The 24,721-nt window shown below is 38.0% G+C and overlaps 1 protein-coding gene across 1 annotated transcript in view; it reads left to right on the top strand.

Annotated features, from left to right (window-relative positions):
• Positions 1–24,721, top strand: part of EYS (eyes shut homolog) — an 810,501-nt gene that overhangs the window by 97,147 nt on the left and 688,633 nt on the right. The window contains exons 10-11 of the mRNA XM_075046421.1: positions 3,766–4,019; positions 13,919–14,023. Coding sequence (XP_074902522.1) covers positions 3,766–4,019; positions 13,919–14,023 — 359 coding nt within the window. The remainder of the gene's footprint in view (positions 1–3,765; positions 4,020–13,918; positions 14,024–24,721) is intronic.

The raw sequence follows: 24,721 nt of genomic DNA, 5'->3' as shown, positions 1-24,721 counted from the left end.
TTACGCTATTATACATTAAATTTAAGAAATATGCACAGTGCAATCCATATCTGCTTTGTACATAGTACTGTTGAATATATAATGCATTAATGTAAGTGGTAACTACTATAAGTTAATGCTGTTAATTAACAAAAAATGCACTAAACTTAAAGATTTGACTAGTTTAGACTTTTACTGCATAAAAATGGCCCATTTTTATTGAAAAATAGACACATTATAGAGCACAGTTTTTAAATAAAGACTATTACTTACTCATTTAAATATAATATAGCCTTCCTTTGGAGATTTTCCATATATGATGTTATGTACTAAAGTTATATGTAAACATGTCATTAGAATTTGATGTAGATTATTATAAATTACATTTATAAGGCATTTATTGAACTTCTAGATCCTATCACCTCTAAACCTCAGTCTGGATTATAAACAATAAATGAATGATTCTTAGATGTTTTAATCCTCAACACACAGTAAGAAATTAACTTGTTATTAAGAGTAGAATACTCTAGCATTAATGTATGCATCTGGCAAATGCTAACAGAACAAAACTGCTTTCTGCACCATTAGTTTGTAGTTTTACATTCTCTTGGGCCACTGCCACAGATTTGGGCTCGAGTAGCTGTGTAAGTCAGCTGCTTTGTTTCACGTGACGAGAAGGTCCAGTTTTAAAGCTATTTTCTAATCATGTTTGCACTGAAAAAAAGAAACTACAACAGCTTCTGTATATTCAAGAAAGCAGTAACCTACACTTAATAGCTAAACCAAGCAAACTTTTCACACCAAAGTGACAAGAGAAAACTTCATGATCTTGTTTTAGTTTTCCTGAGCAATAATATTAAATGAAGAGTCTAAAAAAAATGAGAGGTTACTTTATCTGCTGCAGATGAGCACTGAAAAAAATGATACTCCTAACATCATTGCTTGTAGTATGGAATCAGAAACATGAAACTGAAACTAGAAGATTATCCATTACATCTGTTTCTGTGTAGTTCTTCTCTGGTCTCTGAAGATAAGCTACACGACTAGTAATAATAAAGAAACGATAGAAAATTCCTTCTCTTTTTCCTCTCTTTCTTGTTAAGGAGAGCTGTAATTAAATATTCTATTCAATATTATTAATAAGAGCCACATTTTCAAAGAATGATTGAATAGTTGCATTTTCACAATGCATACACTAATCATTACCAAAAAAAAGTATTTTTTGACTACATAATAGTTAACCAAGGAAATGAAGTGGTTAACTGCACCAGAAAAATTAGTATGACTGTTTGTTTCCATACCGAAGTTTTACTGTTGGTGAATTCAGAAACTGTGCAGCTAAAGGTAACTAAAGTGCATGTGCTTTGCATGTTTATGTGTAATGAAATTTCATGCAAATCAACGTTTACATTTAGCTGTAAAGCAACCGTATGAGGTGATTTTTGTGAACTTCATTCCTTTAAAAAGTGAGAAACAGAAGCAACTTGAGCTCTCAAGAGGAAAGGCAAGACTTCTCCTTTGCAAAGGAGTGACTGAGGCTAGAAAAGAGAAAACAGTAGCTATACCTACTTGAGTAGGTACTGCAGTGCAGTAGAAATGGTTCTGTAAAGCAAAAACTGTGGTGCTGAAGAACTCACAACCACACTATACAAGATATGGAGGGCTTACTTCAAGCAAGCTCAGTTTTGGTCCATGGACTAAAAGCCCATTAGCAGCTGGGGTGCGTTAGCTGTACTCCAAGGAGCACATCTGCTGATTTAGTTTCAACTGAAATAAATCAATTTTACATGCTCTGATACTGCTCTGCAATGTGATACAAAACACTGCAGTTTGGAACAGCCAGGAAATTATTCATAAAAATTTTCTCTTCATCTGATCTAAAACAGTTATACAGCTGCACCTTGAGACACGAGGGAGCACAAAGCCAGGCCTCAGGTATTACAAAAAAATTTCCTAGGGATCAAGAAGACACAAGTTAACGAAAGTCTAACTGGGAAGCCTGGCCCTTCCTGCAAGGAGCCAGTGGAAAGGAAAGCAGCTGATATTTGTTTATATACATATAAAAATAATAATTGTGCCTCAATCACTTGGTGATTTTGCTGTTTAAAGAAATAACCATTTCATTTTCAAATAGTACCTGGCTTTTCCATAGATTAAAAGCCTTTTAATTATAAGAAAATTACTAAACCATCTCTAAACTCAGTCCACTGTAGAGTTCCACATAACAAACAGTATCTCCTTATAAAGATACCCTCTTTACTGTAAGCTTCTTTTAGTCACAACATGAAAAGGAAAAATCACCTAATTTTCTATGTGCTCTGAAGCTACTCTTGAACTTGCAGAGCTGCACTAATGTCCACAGATTACCCTGGCAGAAAAAAAAAAAAAAAAAAAGTAATTGGATTAAACACTAGGAGCTATGCATTTTATACATATCCCTTTTCCCTCTTCCTTTTTCTTCAGAAGTATTTCATTAGTATTATGATAGATGGAGCTCCCACAGTATTCTGCCCTTCTCAATCTCTAGTCTGTACATAGACAAAGTTCTTTGGTCATTTGAATTCTCTCTTGCCAAGAAGAATTGCAGGTAAAATTAGAGCCTAACTGAACAGAGAATGAAGTATACCACTGGTGGATATGGTTGTAACTTCCTTAGTCCAAATGTTATATTGCAAAAAGCTTTGGTGAAATGTCATTCAAAATAGCTACCATCATGCTATCTTTTACAGGATCCTTTCTGTACACAGAACTTACATGGGGTTTTTTTCCTACTGTCTTACAAATATCCTATGGGAAATTTGATGGGGATATGAAAATATCTAAGTGGAAATTTCCACAAGTCTAACATAAAAATGCAGGAATAATAAGCAAGGACGGAAGCAAACAGCCACGTGAACATTCGCTTCTGTTAAAAAAAAAAAAAAGAAATAAATATCCTTTCTGCCAGATGGATCAGTAGGGAAAATCGCTATAATCTAGACTTACTTAACATGTTAGTTCTTTCCAGCTTCTAGATACCATCTCTATGGAATATGTAAGGTTATTTTAAGATTGTCTCCTCCCATGTGAGGAGACCTCTGGACATGATAAGGAGAGGGTCAAAGAAAATATGGCCAAATACAAGGGATGTGGATCAGCTATGAGATAATCCAGCTTTGTTTTCATTCACACATTTAAATAAAAGGGGGGGGAGGGGAGAAAGCATGAAAAAGTCATCTCCAGTCTTATATCATTTATAAGCCATTCTATATTGTGGGGAAAATTATCCTGGTCAATTTCTATAAAATTGTATGGGGGGGGGGGGTGTCAGTTACAGACAGAAATTGCAACCTTTGTTTCTAATGAAAAAGCATTTTTATACTGATTTTATGTCCAGAGCCAGCAGGATGTAATATTGTTTTTTCTCTTAGTGATACTGCAGCAAGCAAATAATAATTTTTAGAAAAGAAATTCTAAAAATTAATAATACTCACAGCTTATATCAGTTTTCTATTTGAATATTGTCATTAGAAGTTTGATATTAAAAGCTATATGGCTACTAGTTTATCCCATCTAAATAGCTAAGACTTTGATTGTTGTGCAATTCCATTTAATTATTGCAAGCAGTCTCTGAAACAAAGTTACTTAGTGACTAATTAAAGGTAAAGAAAGAAGATTGAAAAAAAATTGTAATTCATTTGTGAGTAATTCAAAGTGAAAATATTGTTAACATTATTAGTCATTATTGACCTATATATTCAAGGCTGTTGTTTTTGTTTTGTTTTTCTCCTCTCATTTCAAAACCAGGTGCATATGTCCCCTTGGTTACACTGGCACATTTTGTGAACATGATGTAGACAATTGCATTGGAAACCAGTGCTCTGAATACGGTTTCTGCCAGGACCACTTGCATAATTACAGCTGTAGCTGTGTGCCTGGATATGAAGGACCCTTCTGTGAAGTTGAAATTAATGAATGCTTAAGTTCACCTTGCAAAAATGGAGCTATCTGTATAGATTTAATCGGCCACTTTTCATGTCACTGTGCTGCTGGGTTCAAAGGTAAGTTTTCTCTTTTGAAGTTCCTTGTACTACAGATGTGATTGTCCAATTCCATGTAAGCAATGTTTATATGATGTTCAATAACACTTATCTATATATGTATATATTTGTCTGTTTGTATGACGTATGAGTTTTAACCGCATTTGCATGGAAACTCTTAGATTGTGTCTCCAAATTGTTGCTCAACTGACCTTCCCTCCACTAAACGTACAATTCTGAGCATGAGCTTTGATGCCATTTGCAAAAAAATTGATCAAGTTCCAAAAAACAATTTTAACTGTATTATTTTAATTTCACTGTTAAGCAGTCTTAGGTGTCATGGATTTAGACATACACAGGCTGATCAGTGGGTCTAGTCCTGTTTAACATCTTCATTAACTATCTGGCTGACGGGGCAGAATGTACCTTCAGCAAGTTTGCTGATGACAGAAAACTGGGAGGAGCGGCTGATCCATCAGAGGGTCATGCTGCCGTCCAGAGCAACCTCGACAGGCTGGAGAAATGGGCTGACATTAACCTCGTAAAGTTCAAGAAAGAGAAGTGCCAAGTCTGCACCTGGGGAGGAATAACCCCAAGTACCAGTACCTGCTGGGGGCTGACCAGCTGGAAAGCAGCTTTGCAGGGAAGAACCTGGGGGTCCTGGTGGACATCAGGGTGAAGTGAAGGGCCACTAAGGTGACTAAGGGACTGGAGCATCTCTCCTAGGAGGAAAGGCTGAGGGAGCTGAGACTGTTCAGCCTGGAGAAGAGAAGGCTCGGGGCGGGGGGGGGGGGGGGGGGGGGTAGATCTCATCAATGTCTATAAATACCTGAAGGGAGAGTGCAAAGAAGATGGAGCTGGGTTTTTTTCAGTGGTGCCCAGTGACAGGACCAGATGCAGTGGGAAAACCGAAACACAGGAGGTACTGTCTGAACATCAGGAAATTTTTTTTTTGCCGTGAGGGTGACTGAACACTGGCACGGGTTGCCCAGGGAGGTTGTGGAGTCTCCATCCGTAGAGATATTCAAAAGCCATCTGGCTTTCAAAAGCCATCTGGGAAACTGGCTCTAGGTGTTCCTGCTCGAGCAGGGGGTTTGGACGAAATGACCTCCAAAGGTCACTTCCAACCCCAACCATTCTGTGACTCTGTGAACATGAGGACTTGCTTATATAAATGATATATTACTGGAAAATACTTTTTATTATTATTATTTTATCACCCAATGAGTTCCTATACAATAACATTCCCACATAAGCAAATTCAAAAAAAGAAATTTCACAATATTACTCATTTAGTGTAACTCGTTATCACATATACTCAATATATTGAATTCTGATTTTTCAGAGAGTATAAACCACAAACAATTAATAAAACGCTGTTTAAGCTTATAAAAATGTTATCACTACCCTAGCAATTCCATTTTCATAGAGTCTCCGAGGGTTTATGATCCTGGGATATTTTCCAGCACAGAACAGATTTGAAGTTCAGTCATAACTGCACATTATGAATCAGTGAAGAGTATCTCCGTGTAATACTAAAAACCCTACACTTATGCAATTTCTTTTTGTGCGTGTGTTTATTATGTCATTTATCTGTAATTCAACTTCTTTACATATCCAGATGTACTTCATTTTTCTTCATAAATAGTAAATTCACTTTCAGATGAAATATCAATGGCAATAGTAAATAAACTAAAGAGTAAACCAGAAGTTATTGTTGCTCAGGACTCTGTACGTCTTTGGGGAACTATCATACTTTGTGTACTAGGATTCATAGATTTGCAAATAAGCTGTGAGTTCCCAGTCACCAAGTTGGTTTCTCTCCTGCTAATAAATGAATCCCTGGGTACTCTTAGATAAAACATTAGAATCAGTTTTTAATTTCAGAAGCAGAATTTTACACAGACAACTCATAGCCATCTCCTCTGCCTAGATGATTGATCGATCTGTTGTCTATAAGCATTTCTCAAATGCTTTACATTCTGTTAGCTAGGGACCTCTTAGCCACTGCAATGGGATTTGTCAACATGAACAGCATGATCTGATTTCATAAAAAACAAGTTCATAAAAAGTCCAAGGCTTGGGTATTTGCACAGTAAAAACAAATACTTTATAACATCATGTACCACAGTCTTTCCTTTTGAACCGTAAACTGTACATGTGTGGAGTACTGTCCACTGCCTACAAGAGAATTTGGCCTATGTCAAACTTGGCAGTTTGCAGTATGATCTTTAAAAATTGAGTAAGTAATTTTTTCAACAAAATTATCCCATCCTTTTGATCATGTGATGACCCTCTATATTGCCCTCTCCTGGCTCACTTCTTCAAACATCTGTTCACCTTCAAACTCATTCCCAGTTTATCCCTTCTTCCGTATCTTTGCGTTAACTCTATCTCAAAACATCAGTGTTCAGCATCAAATGATTCCAGCTTTCACAATGACTGGCATTTCTAAACAAACACCCCTGTGCTTCATTTCTGGCTTAAAAGAAGCTCTTCCTGGAAATATTTGAAAAAATGCTGTCTTTATCCAAACACATCTTTCATTAAAACTTTTGTTTCTTTAGAAGCCTACAAAAACGTGAAGACAGCTGCTGAGAACTCTAACTAGATAGGCAATACTGCCTCACTGGTTTCTCTTGAGGGTTTGTATCTATATGATATTGACTGTATAGTTAAGATTTGGAAAATCTTTTTATTCTGAATACATACTGTATCTCACAGTAGTAAGATACTGATCCATCATTGCTTTACCCATGTGTAAGTAACATATAACAATATTAAGGCTCATCACCCATGTAGGCCTTCTACAGGCTTTTTGAGTTTGACATTAATATATTGTATATATGATACTCTTCAGTATTCTTTGTTCAGCATTCCTCTTTTTGTCCAAAAGAGGAAAATGACACGTGAGCATTTTTAATATCATTCTATTACTTTAAATTTCTGTGCTTTGTTTTTACCTTTTTTACTCCACAAATACATCAGACAAGTCCACATAACATTTGGAGTCTATCTGAGGAAGTATTTAAGTGTTTGTACTTTCAGTAAGTTATTCAATGGTTTTAAGTTGTTTGAATGTTTTTAAAATAGTTTCACCCTTCTGTGATAGATGTGAACAGTACATCCATGATGCCAATAAGAAAAACAAATCTTGAAGGAAAATACACAAAGTTGTGTGAAAACCGATCCTTTTCGACACAAGTAAGTTTAGGAACGCTTAACCCCTTGTACAAACAAAGTCTAGAACAGCTGACGGACACACAAACACGTAAGGAAGATTGACCCTGTTAGGAGGGAGCAGCAAGAGCAACGCTGCTCCGCGAGGGGAGCCACGAAGGGGGGTCCGAGGGTAAACCCAGCGGGTCCATCTGCGGAAGCGAGTTAGAAGCAGCAGGAGACAGGACCAGAGATAAAACTATAACGTATAGACAAGGGGTCCACACAAAGAGAAAAATTGCTTACAGCGTAGGCTGGAGACCATTCTTGAGAGAGAGCCAGAGGCAGGACTGGAAACGAGTACGTCTACAGAAAAGCTCAGAGCAGGTCTGGGTGCCTACAGCTGAGTGGAGCTGAGCTGAAATGGAGCTGTGGGCGATGGGCAGGGGGCGGGGAGGGTCCCAGGTGGACCTGCTCAGGGCAATTAGGGCCTGTTAGCGTTCTCAGGGCCTCGGTATCTGCTTCTTTTAGCAGGGTCACCTGAAATCATGACGTTATTATTTCTGCTGCACAAAGGAAGGCAACGGGGTTGGGTTGGTTTGTTGGCAGGCACATTCTGCGTTTGAAACGCCTGCTCCCATTTCCAGTCACACAGTTCCTATGTTACTGGGGCGAGGCTGCCCGTCAGGCGTACGGTGTAATCCTGCCCAGAGGGATGAGCCGCACTTGGCAGTTCAAAGCTGAAGAGCCACAGGCTTTGTCTAAAACTCTTTCAGAGAAGCTGAGCTGGTGCAGTGGTTTGAGAAAGCATCATGTAAATCACGTTCAATCTGGAATAAGTGTTCACAGAAAGGTGTATGCTATACAAAGTAAATAAATAAAAAAAATTAAACTGTTTTGGGTTTTTAACTGCTGCAATTTCTCACACAGAAAAGACCTCAAATAAAAGCAAAATTGAAGTGTACAGAACACCAAAGCTGAGAAAGGGAAATGTCAGTTAAGTTCACTAAGGCCACACCTGGACTGTCTGTCTTGCTTTTCCATAACTGCATCTTCTGCAAAGTAAGCAGAAATGTTACTCAGGCTGATACCTCCTTTATCTAACACGATAACTTATGTTGCTTAGAAAGCAACAAAATTACACCATTTGTTCTCAGGTACATGACTTGAATGCTTTATATTTACATACATTTTACAGAATGGTGGACAGTAAGGCAGGAGTGTTGTGAAGACAACCTTCAAATATATTGTTACTGCTTCCGATGCTAGCTGCACTTTAAAAAACCTCTTGTTTTTTTCAGCAGGACTTCAGTAAGATTACATTAAGTAGAATTTTAAATCATTTGCTTTTCATCTGATATGGGATTAGAAAGATTCAGCTTATGTCTTGAAGTAATATTTCCTCAAGTAAGGAGTTCTAGTTAAAAAAATATTCTTGGACATCCTTTTATTAGTTGTGGTCATTCTGTCTACCTTTGCATTGTCAAACTTTATATTTGATTATGCCTATAAAACGAAAGTTGGTATAAACAGTATGTAAATGAAACTTTGGATATTTTTGCATGTGTTCTGTAATTCGGACAGGGATCTTTATAGTACTTGTGGCAATTAATAAGAGATACTTATATATAATGTGTATTACATTGAGAAAATAAGCTTTCAAATCAATTCCAATTTTATTCTAATGTCTGAATATTATACTTGAGAATGGTACAAAGTTAACTTATTCTGATATCAAAACAAAAATCAGTTTTGTGGATATTCAGCAAAATATAAAAACAGTTCAATTAGTTCAGATGAAGTGAGAAATTAAACTCCTTAATCTAAGCAGAAATAAAACACCCAAAGTCTGAACCACTGAAAGGTGCAAACTTTCAATCTAGTGATCTTACAAAGTTGCTCTTACTTTTGAAGTGAAGGAATATTCAACGAGGCTTCATCCATTATATTTATGAAAAGGAATATTTCTTTGTTGCTTTTGATCTCCAGTTATATTTACCTGAGAACTTCAGAACATCTCCATTTGTTAAAATAGCATGATTTTTTTAAACAGAGTAAGTTCCATCAGTAACACTGGTGGAGGACTAATTATCTTTGCCAAATTTTTAGCATGTACCTACTCAGGTCCTTAGGCTCTTCTCAGGACTTTTTTGTTCCTGTAGAATAATCTGTCTCTTGTGTATCATTGATGTGCCTGTAGAAAATGTTGCTGTTAAACGTCAGGCCGTGCAATTTGCAAGAGTGACAGGCTTTCCTAAGGAGCTGTAATTATTTGTTATATATTTTAAGAACACTGCAATTTGACACAGGATAAAACACACTATAGGGTTAATAGAAGTAGAATTGGCTCATGATCATTTTTAACATTCTCTTTGTACTTCAGAATTTGGTGACACGATCCCTGTAAATTGTTTAGGAATTCAGACTTTAAGCTATGATTTATTACATAACTAATTAAATATTACGTTTTACTACTAATTATGTTTGGATGTCTTGTATTAATGTTAACCTTAAAAGTGTAAACCCAGAAAATATTTATATTAACATACTTTGATGTTGAAAGTAATTTGTAGCCAATTAGTGTTTTTTATCTGATGTTCAAAGAAGGTTCTCATCATCCATTTCAAATATGTAGTTGAGATTAGCTGCATACTGAAAAAAAAAAGGCTTCTTTGTACGTGTCCAGCTTTTATCATGTCTCTAATACTCAGAAAATATGGTCTCACAGTAGCTTCATAGAGTCTTTGATTCTCTCTGAAATATTTAAAAAATACTGTCCATATATTGCCTTTGTACTCTGAGGGCATGAATTCTTAAATTTCCCTAGCAACTGTTTGCAAAAAGTTTTGGGACATGCCTTTTGTCAGATGCAACTGCTAGTTTAATGGCACTCCATGTTACGGCACGTAACCAGAGGAGCTAGTTATTGTCTGCAGTACACAAAAAGCAATTACCTTTATTTTCACTACATGTGCATTTGATTGGCATAAATTGCACTAAAACGTGAAGGCTTTTCCAAGTTTCAACATGATTCATAGGCAAAAAAATTCTATTCTCCTAGCCTTTTCTGAGATGTACAGAATTACCAAAACTGCACTGTTAACTTTTAGATGAAAAATAATATCAGTTTTTCAGATCTGTGAATAGTATCTTTTTCAGTGGCTAGATAGCAAAATTAGAAGGAAAACAAAAGTGATCTTGAAGGAATGGTAAGAGAGATGCATAGAGACTAAAGTCTTAGCCGTGTACGTCGACAATACTGCAAGCTTGTCAGGAAAAAAACTGATCTGTATTTAATGTGTTAACAGCATTTTCAACTGAAATACTTCAGAAAGTTTGGCACCTTTCTAAATCATTCTGCAAGTACTGTTAGCTAGCACAACTTGTAAATCAGTCAGTGGTTTTCGCAAATATTTTCATCATTTATGAGAAAGGTATTCTCGGTGCTTGATAATTCAGATGAGGCTGAGTGGCATGTAATTGCTTCTTTGTCAGCTGAAGTAATTTAGCTGTAATAACAGCCTCCAGCATGAAATCAGCACCTTTGTTATCAGAGCAGGGAATTTTTTCCCATTTCCTTGTTCTCCTAAATGAAGAATGGAATTCATACGCATCTAGCAGAGCCATAGGTAAATAAAAGCAAAATGCCTGAAACCAGATAGTTTTCTGTTAAATAAATATGGCATGTATACCTCTACTGTACAGCATTAGTCTGTAAATTTGGGATTAATTGTCTAAATTAGAACTAAATCTTTTAATCTAGGGAGTGTTGCAATATAGATTACAACATTAAGAAAATACATTAAGAAAATACATTAAGAAAACCTGTATTCATTGAAGTCTTAATATAATGGGGGTTAGTGGTATGATATCAGAAAGGAAATTCAGTTTCTGATGCCATTTCTTAGCTATACTTTATAGCAAATATTTATTTTTTTCCAAATGAAGATGCAAAATAATTTTTTTTTTCTACATCTTTCCTTACATTAGAAACATGGAATGAATTATAGAATCATAGAATGGTTTGGGCTGGAAAGGACCTTAAAGACCATCTAGTTCCAACCCCCCTGCATTAGAGGCATTAGGTTTCCCCTTTTCCAGTCAGTGGAACTTCCCCGGACTGCCACGACTTCTCAAATATGATGGATAGTGGCTTAGCCACTTCATCTGCCATTTCCCTCAGGACCTGCAGATTCATCTCATCAGGTCCCATGGACTTCTGCACCTTCAGGTTCCTTAGATGCTCTTGAACCTGATCTTCTCCTACCGTGGGCAGTTCCTTTGACAGTATCATTATGCTTCCTCCCAAACGTGGAATGGGAGAACGGCTTTGACTCCTTTCTCATCTTTCCTACTCACAATCAGGTTTTGTCACTACTCCTCAACACAGCTAAAGCTCCAACATTCATCTCATGCCCCAAATTCCTCTAGCCTTCATTATTGCATCATCGTCTCAGGACTCCCCAGGTGTTGTATCTTTTCATATAATTCAGTCAAAACATGGCCACAGAATTAACCTTTTGATCAGGTGTCATTTTGCTCTTGAATTCCTCGAAGGGTTCACCTTGCCCAGTACATGCTATTTTTTGTTCCTTTTTGGAAATACTCCTCAGCTGACAGCTGCCCTCTGTGTCTTGGTTCTTTTCTCTTATTTCCTACCATCCCATCAGGATTCCCAGCCTGAATGACCAATTTATGGTACTGTTATAAAACTTTTGCGACTGTTTCTGCTTATTGTCCATTCTTATTCCCTAAGGACTATTTTCTTGAGCCTGAATACAGGATATCCTATATTGCATTAGATACTGACATTTAGGGAACTAAATTTCACCCTAAATGCTCAGTTTTAAAGCATAGATCTGTAGTCAGAAGCCTACATATAGTTGACTCATTTTCCTGCTGAATGCCATGCCAAATTTCCTATCCCAAAAAGAAAAGAAAATCAAAGGAGGTGGATAAGAACAGTTCACAAGGGATTGTAGTTACAGCCATGTCTTAAAATTATGGCACTACCCAGTTCAGTAAGATACCTTTGCTGCCTTAGATTCGAGAGGAAAACAGAGCCATCTTCACAAAAATGCAGTAAGAAGTTCAGAAATCGTGGATATCATGAGTAAATGAGGATGATCTCATTCCATTATTTCCCTCAGAACTGCATTTGCTTTATTTTAACCTTTTATTTATTAGGAGTACACAACAACTCAAGGGAGGTGAAAGAATCTGTTTCAAGGAGGTTTTCTTGTACATGCTGCAGCTTACCCATGGCTTGTGGCCAGATGATTTACTCCTAGAGGAAACTCCGTTTGGGCTACTGTCCACTTGTCTATGCAGAAGGAGAGAACAGATGCCAATACATTTCCATTTATCTTCCTCAAAAGAGACCTACCGTAATCAGGGACTTAACTGTGGAAATGGATCTGAACTAGAAAACATAAGGAAAGCAAAATATCAGAATTAGATCAGGAAGGTTGCACATAGTGCTGTTACCTTATCAACACTTCAAAGAAAATGTAAAAAATTAAAAGAACTTAGACAAGGATTTATATTTTGGCCAGTCCTGACTGCTTGTATTCCTCACTGGTGCCACAGCACACTCTAAGCAGCACTCAGCAGCTGCTGCTAGCAGATAGCTTTTTAGTTTTCTGAGTTACCTGAACTCTCCCTGGTGTCTGCTTGTGTCTCCCCCTTTTCATCCAGATACCTTGAACTCTCATGGAAAATGCACAGCATATTTACAGGCAGGAAAAAATCCTAATAGGAGCCACGCTGTCATAAGTTTATGGGTGGAAGAGAAGCTTGGTGCTGCTATGGGCTCCTCCAACGAAGGCCTTTTATATCTAGTAGATGCACAAACTATGGGTTTTGAGAGCTGACTGTCTTGGTTCCTGTGATTGTATGAGAGGGTATGTATGTGTGCTGCAGATAAGAGACCAAATATTTTCCTCAGTGCAAAGAATTCAGAGGAATTTCAGCATTCGTTTTGGTTTTAATTCTGTGAGGTTCACAGAAAGCCCAGCACGCTTCGTATACTGCTGACCTGTTCTAAGTATGCAACGTATGATTTGCTTCTGTATTCCTGTGGCTGGAAATAGCTTTTCCTGTTACAAATCAAAGCAACCCCTATTGTAGATTACAAATCTACATTTCACTATACTTCCTACCTTTGCTCTTATTTCTTTCCTTCTCATCTGTATTTTGCCTTATTAAATATTCTTCAATCACTTGGTCATCCTCCTCCTTTGCATTACATGGAGAAAGAGAAATATCCAGTATCATAGTACCAACTTTCTGTAGAACATAGGCTGAACTCTACTCTTATGCATAACTGTCTGTAAATTAGTGTTGGCCTGATTTTTATATGCAGATACTTTGCCATTCTTTTTCAAAGGAGACAGTGAGTGAAATGAAAGAAAATGATTGACACAACTGAACAAAAATTGCCTGAATATAGTAATTTTGTATAATGGAAAAAAGCTCCAGGATTATGCATATCCTCAGTAGGAAAGCTTTCTATTTTCCTGATTGTCATGCTTCCAACATTGCCTGTCAAAATGGACTGTCTTGTAACTAAGAAAGCAGAAAAATTCATGACACAAGATGTCTATCAGTATCCCTGTGTACTCAGTAAGTGCACCTTGGCCAGTGGGGTCAGCATGTAGACTGTGACAATCCCATAGTCCTTTTTCATTACAAATATGTCTTTATGATTTGAACACGTCAGCACATTTGTCTTTTTTTTTTTTTTTAATCTAAACTTTCAGGTGAAACATGTTCTTTTCACATGAATGAGTGTCTAGACAGACCCTGTTGGAATGGAGGAACCTGTGAAGAGGACATAAATGGCTTCAAATGCAATTGCCCCCTTGGTAAGCATTTATAGTTTTTATACAATTGCTAGTTTGGAACAGTGTGTGAGTTCTACTTTTGTTACTTGGGTGCTATAAAGTCCTGTATGGTGAAAGCATTTTGCTTACATTTTGAAAGGTACAGAGCTAGTCATTTAGACTAAAATAAAAAAAAAATTTCTCAGTGAGTGCCCATGACAATTTGTCTGTGACTAACTTTTATAAATAATAGATTACTTACATTAAAAAGTACTTGTAGTACTGGAACATACTGGTAAAGAAATACTACAGAACTGGAGATTTCCAATTATTTAGTGTCTATTTGTATAAGCACCTTACAGCAACACATTCCTTCAAAAAAGTGTAGGATTTAGGCAGCAAAACATGTTGAAACAGAGCAAACATCCAAAATCCCAGCCTTTGGAATCCTGTTCTGCTGGCCACATTACTCACGCCTAAAAGAATTGAACACTGTTCTAAAGTATGTATGACCTCAGTCTGGTTGCCTGAGGACTTTGTGCCATCCAAAGTGCCCTTAAGTATCCAAGATATGGTATAGGATATAAGGGACATCTAAGATGGATCAGGCCACGTGGCAACTGAACTAAGCACACAGTGTAAAAAGACCCAGCAAAATAAAGGGAGAAAGAAGTACAATGTTGAAGGTTCTGCTTTGCTAATTATATACACACTGCAAAATTTGGGATTTTGCATGTTACTGCATGTTGACTAAGAAAACATAGAAAAGGGTGAGTTAGAAATTCCTGACCTTAGAAATCCTTTGACCAGGATGAGCAGTTTCTCTCCGTTTTTTATAACCATTGTGGTCAAAGGAGGCTGGGGTAGGGATTTAGCAACTACTAAGTTCATTCATAAATATGGATAAGAAATTACTGATAAATTCTAAACAGGTATTTGTTCTTGACATATGCATTTATAATCTCATTGTTACTCTGGAAAATAAGGTCAGAAAAACTAATTTTATAGTCATAATCTAAGAAGGTTTACAGTACTGGGGTGTTAAGAAGAGAAACTAATAGTGATCAGTAAAACCTGGAAATGTCGAAGTACTGAAACACAAATCTCCAACCATCCCTCTCAAGCAAAGCAACTGATTTTAAGAGGTCTTTAATGTACTTAATATCAAGAGATCCTTAAATGCCTTAAGGGTCATATCCTGCTGAGTTGGGAACTGAAGACAATACTGAGTTACATCTGCGAAGGTAAGATGATGCTTTCATGTTTGTTGCTTCATTTGGACAAATGTAGGCATGTGTTCAAAGTGTGTTACTGAATAAGGGCTGTGGCTAAACATTAACACAAGCATTGTCTCCTTTGGTCTTCTGAGGTGGAGATTCTCACACTGAATGCACTGCTTTGCTATCCCATGTTTAACTCTTGTTGGTGTTTGCTAACACCCTTACATAGGGTGGATTTTAGACAGAAGCATCCTGCACCTTCTTCCACAGATCTGAAAGGAGATCTCTTTCACACAGCAGCACGTGTGTCAGTGATAGGAAATAAAATCGTTGTGACGTTGTCTTAGTAGGTCATTTGTGCTGCTTTCTTTCAAGAAAAGTCAGTCGCTCTGTAGACAGGCTTCATCCAATTAATTTTTATTATCATTCTTGGTGTGCGTGTGCACGTATGGTTTGAGAGTCTGTAACTATTCATTCCTTCCTGTTGTGTCTCTGAGGTTAATCCAGGTATTCACCTGGAACAATGTGATTTATGTAATAGACACATATATACACTGGAAACTGAGTTTCATTCTATTGACTCTACTAAAATGCTGTGCATAGCAGTGGTTCTTCTTCATCATCAGTCAAAGGATCAAGTAACTCACAGTGAACCAGAGGTTATCTGTAGAAATGACCAGTTATTTTTGAAAAGAGTTAAGACTTTCTGTATTACTATTTGCAGCTATGTTATTAATATAATGGCAAGCTGAATTAGAGAGGGGGAAATTTGTGTAGTGATGTGCATATCTAGCAATAAGCGGAAAAGAAGAGAATTTTAATCTAAATGTGATACAGATTCCCTTTGTGCCCTTGGGTAAATTAATTAATATCCCAGTTCATATTCTCTAGGTGAAGGTGTAGATAAACAAATGTTACCATCTCACAAAGATATTGCAGTGATTAAACAGATAATGTCTGTAAATTGCCTGAAAACAAAAGTCGCTACATTACTGGATATTTTTACTGCTAGCTTGGTTCTAACAAAAGCAGCACTTCAAAAGATAAGACAGGTAACTCGAGCTAATCCTTGAGTGAAAAATGACAATTTATGCCTCCATACTTTCACTGACAACCAGTATCATATTGGATTTCTGAAAAAAAAATAGGATTTGCTTATCAGAGGATCTGTAGTTGCTGGCTTTTAGCAAATAACGGTAAATAAATAAACAATAAAAACGTTTAATAAATCATATGTATTCAATAACAAAATACAAGGGAGCACAGATAATTTGGATATGCCCTAATGATCAAGCTCTTGTAAATTAAAATACTTGTATCTGCAACTGTCAGTCTGACTAGACCACCAATAATATGTTTTTTGCTTGCTTTTCTTTGGAGTACATTTTTATTCATTAGGTAGGTGGCTCTTATCTTTCCACTTTTCTGCTTTGCCTGTTGTTGTCTGAAACAGTCTCTGGCTGCATCTTATTTTTAGGTGCATGGTGATTTCTTTCCAAATTAGACCTTTCAATACTATCGAATATGCTACAAATAATGAACATAAAGAGCTTTCCTCTCTATGCATTGGAGGTTCTATTTCTATTTTTATTTGAATTATTGTTTTACAAGGAATTGTAACTCTATTTTACTAGATACAGCTTAAGACACCTTTGCTGGACAAGAAATATGTCAGCCATGTCAAAAGTGAGGAGCACTAGGTTTTAACTTTGACTAAAAAATTTCAAGGCGGTCATAGTTAGGAGTTATATACATTAAAATTTAATGAGATTTTGTCTTCAAAATATGCCATAAGAGTAATGCCATTTATTTGGGGATATGAGAGCATAAATTATCTTGACGTACAATTTAGAAAGAAAAGGATTAATTGCCTTTTAGTTTTCCCTTCAGAAACTCTCGATGCTAAGGTAAAATAAATCTGGAAGGACTCCTGAAGAGTTTTGTATTAGCAGTGGGTGAAGATAGCTTAATGAATGATCTTGGCATGGCTTAATAGTGAAGAGATGCTGCATAAATAGTAAAACTATATGTTTTGAAAGGAAAGAGTGGTTTGTATCTTCTTTCATCTTATACAGTTTCTTTATGCAAAGTGGATAAAATAGTAGGAATTTTTATTATTAAGATATATTTTCTGAAAAGTTCACATGGTTTCACATGATGCATAGAGTTGTATCTGGAAATGCATAACTGCCCCAATGAGAATGTGAACATGACGGATGAAAGGCTGGATTCTTCACTGTGCTGTGTGGTGTAGACATTTGGTTGAATATGAAGAAAGCAAGCTAATTAGCCTGATTAACAAGCAAGGTTCATTAACCCGACAAGAAAGCTATGCTAATATTTACACTGCTTCTGATACTGAAGTAAGCTCTTTCAGATATTGTGTCTTTATAAAGTACTATATTTAAGAAGTGCAGAGCTACTAACACATTGCTGTTGGTTGGAGTTAAGAGAATTCCACTGTCAGAGAAGATTTATGGAGTGACCAGAGTGCTTTTGCTTGGGACTTGTGGTCTTCCATTTTTATTTTATTTAAAGAAGAGTCTGAAGTGGGAAATGCATGTAGAATGAACACTGGGACCTCTGCTTTACCAGGGCAATCCTCCAGCAGACCAACCTCCAGTCTGCCATGTTTATGTCTGCATGAACTTTCCAAGAGAGTCTCTATTTTTAGAAATTGTCGTAAATGCAGGTGTGAAGACCTCAGTATTTTCTCCACTGGAAATTCCAAAGCTTTTAGGTGTTTTCTATCACCAGTAGTCACTGTGTTAATAGAAACCAAGGCACACTAACATTGCACACTTCTGTAATTAGTACATACAAAATACTGAACACATACAGTTGGATACAGCCAAAATGAGAACGTTCTTACAATACTGATGTTCTTCAGTGTATTAAATATGTTTATATTACGTTTCAGAAGACAGAAGTATTTGAGTTTAGCACAGCACCTGCACTTTTCCCTAAGAGCGCAGGTTTGGGGTTTTTGATTCATTTTCAGACAAATTTTAAAAATTGCTTTAAAAACAGATGCATTAAAGTTTTTACTAACCCTGTGAAATATTTTTCCTATTTTTGAATCATTTATGATGCTGCTATCTCATTTTTAATTACTCTATAGAATATTAGTGAAAAAACTTAATTACATCAGTCATAAAAATAAGAGATCTTGATGCCATGCAAAATTGAAAGCATTTTCTTCCTTTCTTTCATTACTAAATAAAGCATAAATCAATCGGAAACTTCAATAGGAACCTTTCAAAATAAAATCTAATTACTGGAATGTTTGTGCTATATATGATCATTAAAACAACAGTGAATAATGTCAGAATAATTTTTATCTATCTACAACAAAATAATGATTTTTTTAATAGCCTTAGAATAGTAAGATACACATCACAAAAAATTTGAATATAGCTGTGGAAAATAATTTATCAAATAAAAATATTTAAGTAAGTTACATTGATGGATTTAAGGCATTACAGTAACGAATAACTTGAAATTGTTAAAATAAGCTGCTTCTTTTTAGAGATACAATTCTGCTGTGTTTATGGCAAAAATTTCCTGTTACTGAAATTTTAAATTTTCACTATTTTTATGGAGTTTTTACTTTAGTGATTCACATTTCATTCTCATAAGTGCAGAAGACATTGTCTCTAAAGTATGAGTAGCTGTGTCTTCTCTACCTAAATACCAGGAAACTAGATTACCTCTGAACACTTTGCTATTGTTAGCTGAACCTCAGTATTAATCCTTAGCCTAACTTGGATTCATTGATGCACTAAAAAGTTCTACAGTCAGTCACAACAGTAACACAAATACCAACGTACTAGTTTCATTCTTCGGCAGTTCATACAATACATCTTCTGTCAAATCATGTTTTAACCTTCATACAAAAATACAAAATCATATTTATATCCAATCCTTTAAAGAAAAAAACACTGAAATTAGGTGAACTTCTAAGTCTGTGCATGTGAACATAAACTAGTAAAGTGTGATGAAAAACCTTAGTGATACCTTTTAGTTATTTATGATGCCAAAACATCAAGTATTAGTAATTTGAATTTTTTAGTGAGGAATGTATAGTGTCGTACTGTGTGAAATCCATTCATTGTTTTCCACTGAGCATCCTATAAACAGATTCAATATATTCTTAGAAGAAGCACCTTGGGGGGATATAAGGACAATTTTAAAAGTGAAGAAAATACACTTCAAAAATTTGGATGCTTTTTTGACTTTATATGTCTGTATTTCTCTATCTTTAGAGTACATTTAGGGCTGTAATAAACCAATTTATTTTTTTTAAATGTCATGGCATAGACATTCCTAGTCAAAGACGTTCAATAATTTGTAATGAATATTTACATATTTTTAAAGTAGGATGTAGCTGGAATGAATACACAATGACCACAGACTGCTGAAATATTTAAATATAGTGGGTAAGAATTCAATACTGAGTAATAGAGAATCACATAAAAACTTGAAAAGAACTCTTACTTCTGGAAAACTTTCAATTTAGGAAGAGTATGCTGGATTCCTTTTTCATCCATGTATCCAGTGTCAAAAATGCAACTGACTTGGTAGGGTTAAACATGACAGCAAACTCTTTTTTAATTCCAGAAAACCCACATTTAAGAAACTAAGAGAACACCAGTAAGGAAATTCTTTATCTATAAAAGCTAAAAGGAAGGATGGCCTGAGGGCTAAAGCAATGAACTTTGATTTAGGAAATCTACTGCAAGTTCTACATTGCTCCAGAGTGAATTTTTACACAGTATATTTAATATCACTAGTCAAAGAATTGGTTCTGCTAATATGAACTGCAGAACGATGCTGAGGTTTCTGATCACTGGCTTCTGCTCATCCAAATCGGAATTCTAGCCTTCACCTGGATCCTTGGTGCCAGTTCAGGCATGCCTTCTCTCTAGACAGCTGCCCAGATCTACCCCAAATGCTTCTGTATCCTACACAGTCACTTAAAATGACCAAAAAAATGACCTGTTTTAGTTTTCATCTGAAGATAAGAAATAGGACAAAGAGTAACATAAAGTGGATAAAATGGAATCAGACAATGTCTTCAGATATGGTATGACATCTTTACATAGTTTCTTTTCTCTCTGTGTAGAAGAAATGCATGGCTTTCAGGTGAACACCATAACCATCTTTTGAAAGTGTTTAAGAGGGAAGTAATTTTATAATAATACAGCTCGAGTGACTGGTTACTGCTAGTATGGCTTTTGGTATATTCTGATGATCTTATACAAGAGATTTTAGAAGCATTATATTTGAACTTCAGCATTTTAGATAATAGTATTTCCATTTAGCTGATGAACAGTATTGGTCGATTATGGTGTATGATTATCAACAGTGAATTTCTTCAAGGGAATTTCTTTTATAATGTTAGGACTGCATCGTTTTACAGGGCTTTCTTTTCAGGGGCATAGAATAAACCATGTGAACACCATCTGTCTATCTATATACATTTGTCTATATATGTATACCTTTCTAAAAGGTATCTGCTTCTCTACCTAAACCTTTCTAAAAGAGTAGTTTCTGGAAAAGTGATCTCTGCCTCCCATTTGATATATGGAACATTGTGAACAGACTGGACAACATTGGCACTGTGTGACCGGCATCTCCAGGCACATGAGTTTCTTGTGCACAGGCAAATTTCCAGCCTTCATGGAGGAAAGGTCCTGACTTTGGAACTTCTCATTCGACACACACTGAAAAAGCTAAAACAAAAAATTGAGGCACACCAAATTCACTAATCGTGTGTTAGGTATCTAGGATGGAGTGTTTTAGAGGATTTGGTTTGGCAAAGTGTATTGGGTGTCCATAGCAAGCTGTTGGTGAGGGGCCGCAGAGATGGGCTCTGTGAGGAGGGTCCGTGCTGGACACAGCCGGTTCCAGCCGGATCCAACCCGCCCACCGCCGGGCCAAGGTGGTGGTGCCTCGGGGAAAACCTATTTAAGAAAGGGCAAAATGCTATTTGGAAGTGCGTGAGAGAGAGCAGTGCAGAAAAAATATGTGAGAGCCCCAGCCCTGCAGCCCCCCAGGTCAGTGCAGAAGGAGGGCAGGAGGTGCTCCAGGCGCCGGAGCAGAGATTCCCCTGCAGCCCGTGGTGATGAAGACCGCGGTGAGGCAGGCTGTCCCCCTGCAGCCCAGGGAGGTCCACGGGGGAGCAGATCTCCACCTGCAGCCCGGGGAGAGAGGAGCCCACGCCGGAGCAGGGGGATGCCCGAAGGAGGCTGGGACCCCATGGGAAGCCCGCGCTGGAGCAGGGTCCTGGCAGGATCTGAGGCCTGTGGCAAGGAAGCCCGTGCAGGAGTGTGATGGGTTGACCCTGGCTGAACGCCAGGTGCCCACCAAAGACATTCTATCACTCCCCCATCCTCAGCTGGACAGGGGAGAGAAAAATATAACAAAAACTTGTGGGTCGAGATAAGGACAGGAGAGATCATTCACTAGTTACCGTCACGGGCAAAACAGACTCAGCTTAGGGAAAATTAGCTCAATTTATTACAAATCAGCCAGAGTAAGGTAATGAGAAATAAAACGAAATCTCAGAACACCTTCCCACCACCCCTCCCTTCTTCCCGGGCACAACTTCACTCCCGGATTTCTCCACCAAGCCCCCCCAGCGGCACAAGGGGGACAGGGATGGGGTTTACGGTCATCACACATTATTTTCTGCCGCTTCACCTCCTCAGGGCGAGGGCTGATCACGCTCTTCCCCCGCTCCAGCGTGGGGTCCCACCCACGGGGTCAGTCCTCCACGAACTTCTCCAACGTGGGCCATTCCCACGGGCTGCAGTTCTTCACGAACTGCTCCAGCATGGGTCCTTTCCACGGTGTGCAGTCCTTCAGGCACAGACTGCTCCAGCGCGGGTCCCCCACGGGGTCACAAGTCCTGCCAGAAAACCTGCTCCACGGGCTCCTCTCTCCGCAGATCCGCAGGTCCTGCCAGGAGCCTGCTCCAGCGCGGGGTTCCCACGGGGTCACAGCCTCCTTCGGGAACCCACCTGCTCCGGCGTGGGGTCCTCCACGGGCTGCAGGTGGAGATCTGCTCCACCGTGGACCTCCCTGGACTGCAGGGGGACAGCCTGCCTCACCATGGTCTTCATCACCACGGGCTGCAGGGGAATCTTCGCTCCGGCGCCTGGAGCATCTCCTCCCCCTCCTTCTGCACTGACCTTGGTGTCCGCAGGCTTGTTTCTCTTACATGTTCTCACTCCTCTCTCTGGTGGCTGTTTTCCACTCTCCCAACTTTTTTCCTTCTTAAAAATGTTATCCCAGAGGCGTTACCACTATCACTGATTGGCTCGGCCTTGGCCGGCGGCGGGTCCGTCTCAGAGCCGACTGGTATGGGCTCGCTCTCTCTCGAACACAGGGGAAGCTTCCAGCAGCTTCTTACAGAAGCCACCCCTGTAACCCCCCCCGCTACCAAAACCTTGCCACATAAAACCAATACAAGGAGCAGCCTTTTCCTGAAGGACTGCAGCCCTGGAGAGGACCTGTGCTGGAGCAGGTTTATCCTGAAGGCCTGCAGCCTGTGGAGAAGACCCGCACCGGCACAGAGAAGAAAGTGTGAGAGGGAAGGAGCAGCAGAGAGGAGCTGTTATGGACTGTCTGCAACCCCCGTTCCCCATTCCCCTGTGCCATTTGGTGGGAGGAGGTAGATGAGTCAGGAATAAAAGCGTGGAGTTGAGACTGGGAAAAGGGGTGGGGGGCTGTAGGTGAAAGATGTTTTAGCTTTTGTCTCTGTTTCTCACCATCCCACTCTATTTTTAACTGGCAATAAATTAAATTCATTTTCTCCAAGTTGAGTCTGTTTTGCCCATGATGCTCACCGGTAAGTCATCTCCGTGTCTTTATCTCAACCCACAAGATTTTTTGTCTTATTTTCTCCCTCTGTCCTGTCGAGGAGAGGGAGTGAGAAAGCAGCTGGGTGGGGGTCTGGCAGCCATCCGAGGTGAACCCACCACACACCCACAAGCACCAGTCTTGGGGATCAGCAGATTTAATAAAAAGAAAAGTAAAAATAGGAACCTTCAGTATTTTAACCTCCTCAAGTATATCTTGCACCTAAGGACAAAGTTTGTAGCAAGAAAGTTCTAAAATATTTAAATCCAGGTTAGCAAGTGATACAACTAACATGAGGAATTCCGTTTCAGATTCTTGAAATACAGTGAAAGCACCATAACAATAAGCCCTATAAGCAGAGTGGAAAGGCCCTAGATAAACCTGCCACACAGTACTTTGCCAGAGGCAAGTGCTGCGCCTATGGCAGATATGCCTGGAAGATGGCACTGGAAAAGCAAGGAATTCCAAGGAGTCTGAAATCTGTGTTCCGACACAGCAAGAAGTCTTGCATTGTTAAATAATACCTTCTGGAAAAATGTTTTCCATCAATCTATAGGAAGAAACTCCTGCCTCTTTCACTGAAGCAGAGAAAACCTCCAGCCAGAAATGAAAGTACTGAGGAAAACAGGACAGGCACCAGCAGTACGTCTCTTTCCATCACTCACTGTCCCCATGTGATCTTTTTCATCAGAAACATAAGGACCGATCAGTATTGATTAATTTGTATTCTGAATTCAGTGTAATAAAAGTGTGACATAATGCCATCTTCACCAACAGAAGGAATGGCAGAGGGAAGTTCAGGGATGATATATATGCAGCTAGTATATGATATTTGATGTAATATGTGATATTGGAGCTAACATGGTGTTGGCTCAATACAGAGTGACTGTAATTCTTCACATCATCTGTCAAGAAAACTGAAGGGCACACCACTGACGAGGAAGCCCTAAAGGACAGTATTTGAACCTATATTGTACTCCAAGATTTGTTAAGATTAATGTGTCCACAAAACATTTTAGCTATCAGTGAACTTTTAGTATGAAAAAAAATGTCGGTGGAGAGTGTTAGATCTGCTCTTGTTCCAAAAAATAACATGCACAATTCAAAACCCTTGGATTCATTGCCGGTATATTTTACTGCCTTGTAGCTTCATTGTACATTCTCCTCCTTTTATGTGGCTCAGTCTTCAGATTGTTTTTATTTGTCCCTCATGTTTTTTGTCATTTTGACAATTTATATTCCTCATTGAGATGCTATTAATTTTTTTTGCTTTTAAGTTTGTTTTATATTCATTGCTTCAGGTTGTTTTCTGAAGTTGTGTCACTTGTTGCCCTTTCCATTCTTCTCCCGTGGTATTTAACACTTCTTTTGTTTGATGATAATTAATATTTAGAAACTCTTATTTGTTGCAGCTATGCTCATACAGACTAATTAAACTTCTGTTTCTTGCAGGCAGGCTAGTTAGCAAACTGTTTTTTTTCTTTGTCACCTGAGTATTTGTGTTCCTTTCCTGATTAACATGGTACTTATTTTGTTTACTTGTTTTCATTTTAAACCTTTTTTTTTTTTTTTTACTTTTATAGATGAGCTCTGTTAGCTGATCTTTTCAGTTCACATGTTACATCCATATATAAATAATTGAAGGCTTTCAAGT

This window comes from Buteo buteo, chromosome 15 (assembly GCF_964188355.1).
Source record: "Buteo buteo chromosome 15, bButBut1.hap1.1, whole genome shotgun sequence".
Taxonomy (NCBI): Eukaryota; Metazoa; Chordata; class Aves; order Accipitriformes; family Accipitridae; genus Buteo; species Buteo buteo.
The sequence above is the reverse complement of the archived record's forward strand: the minus strand, read 5'-3'. Positions and strand labels throughout refer to the sequence as shown.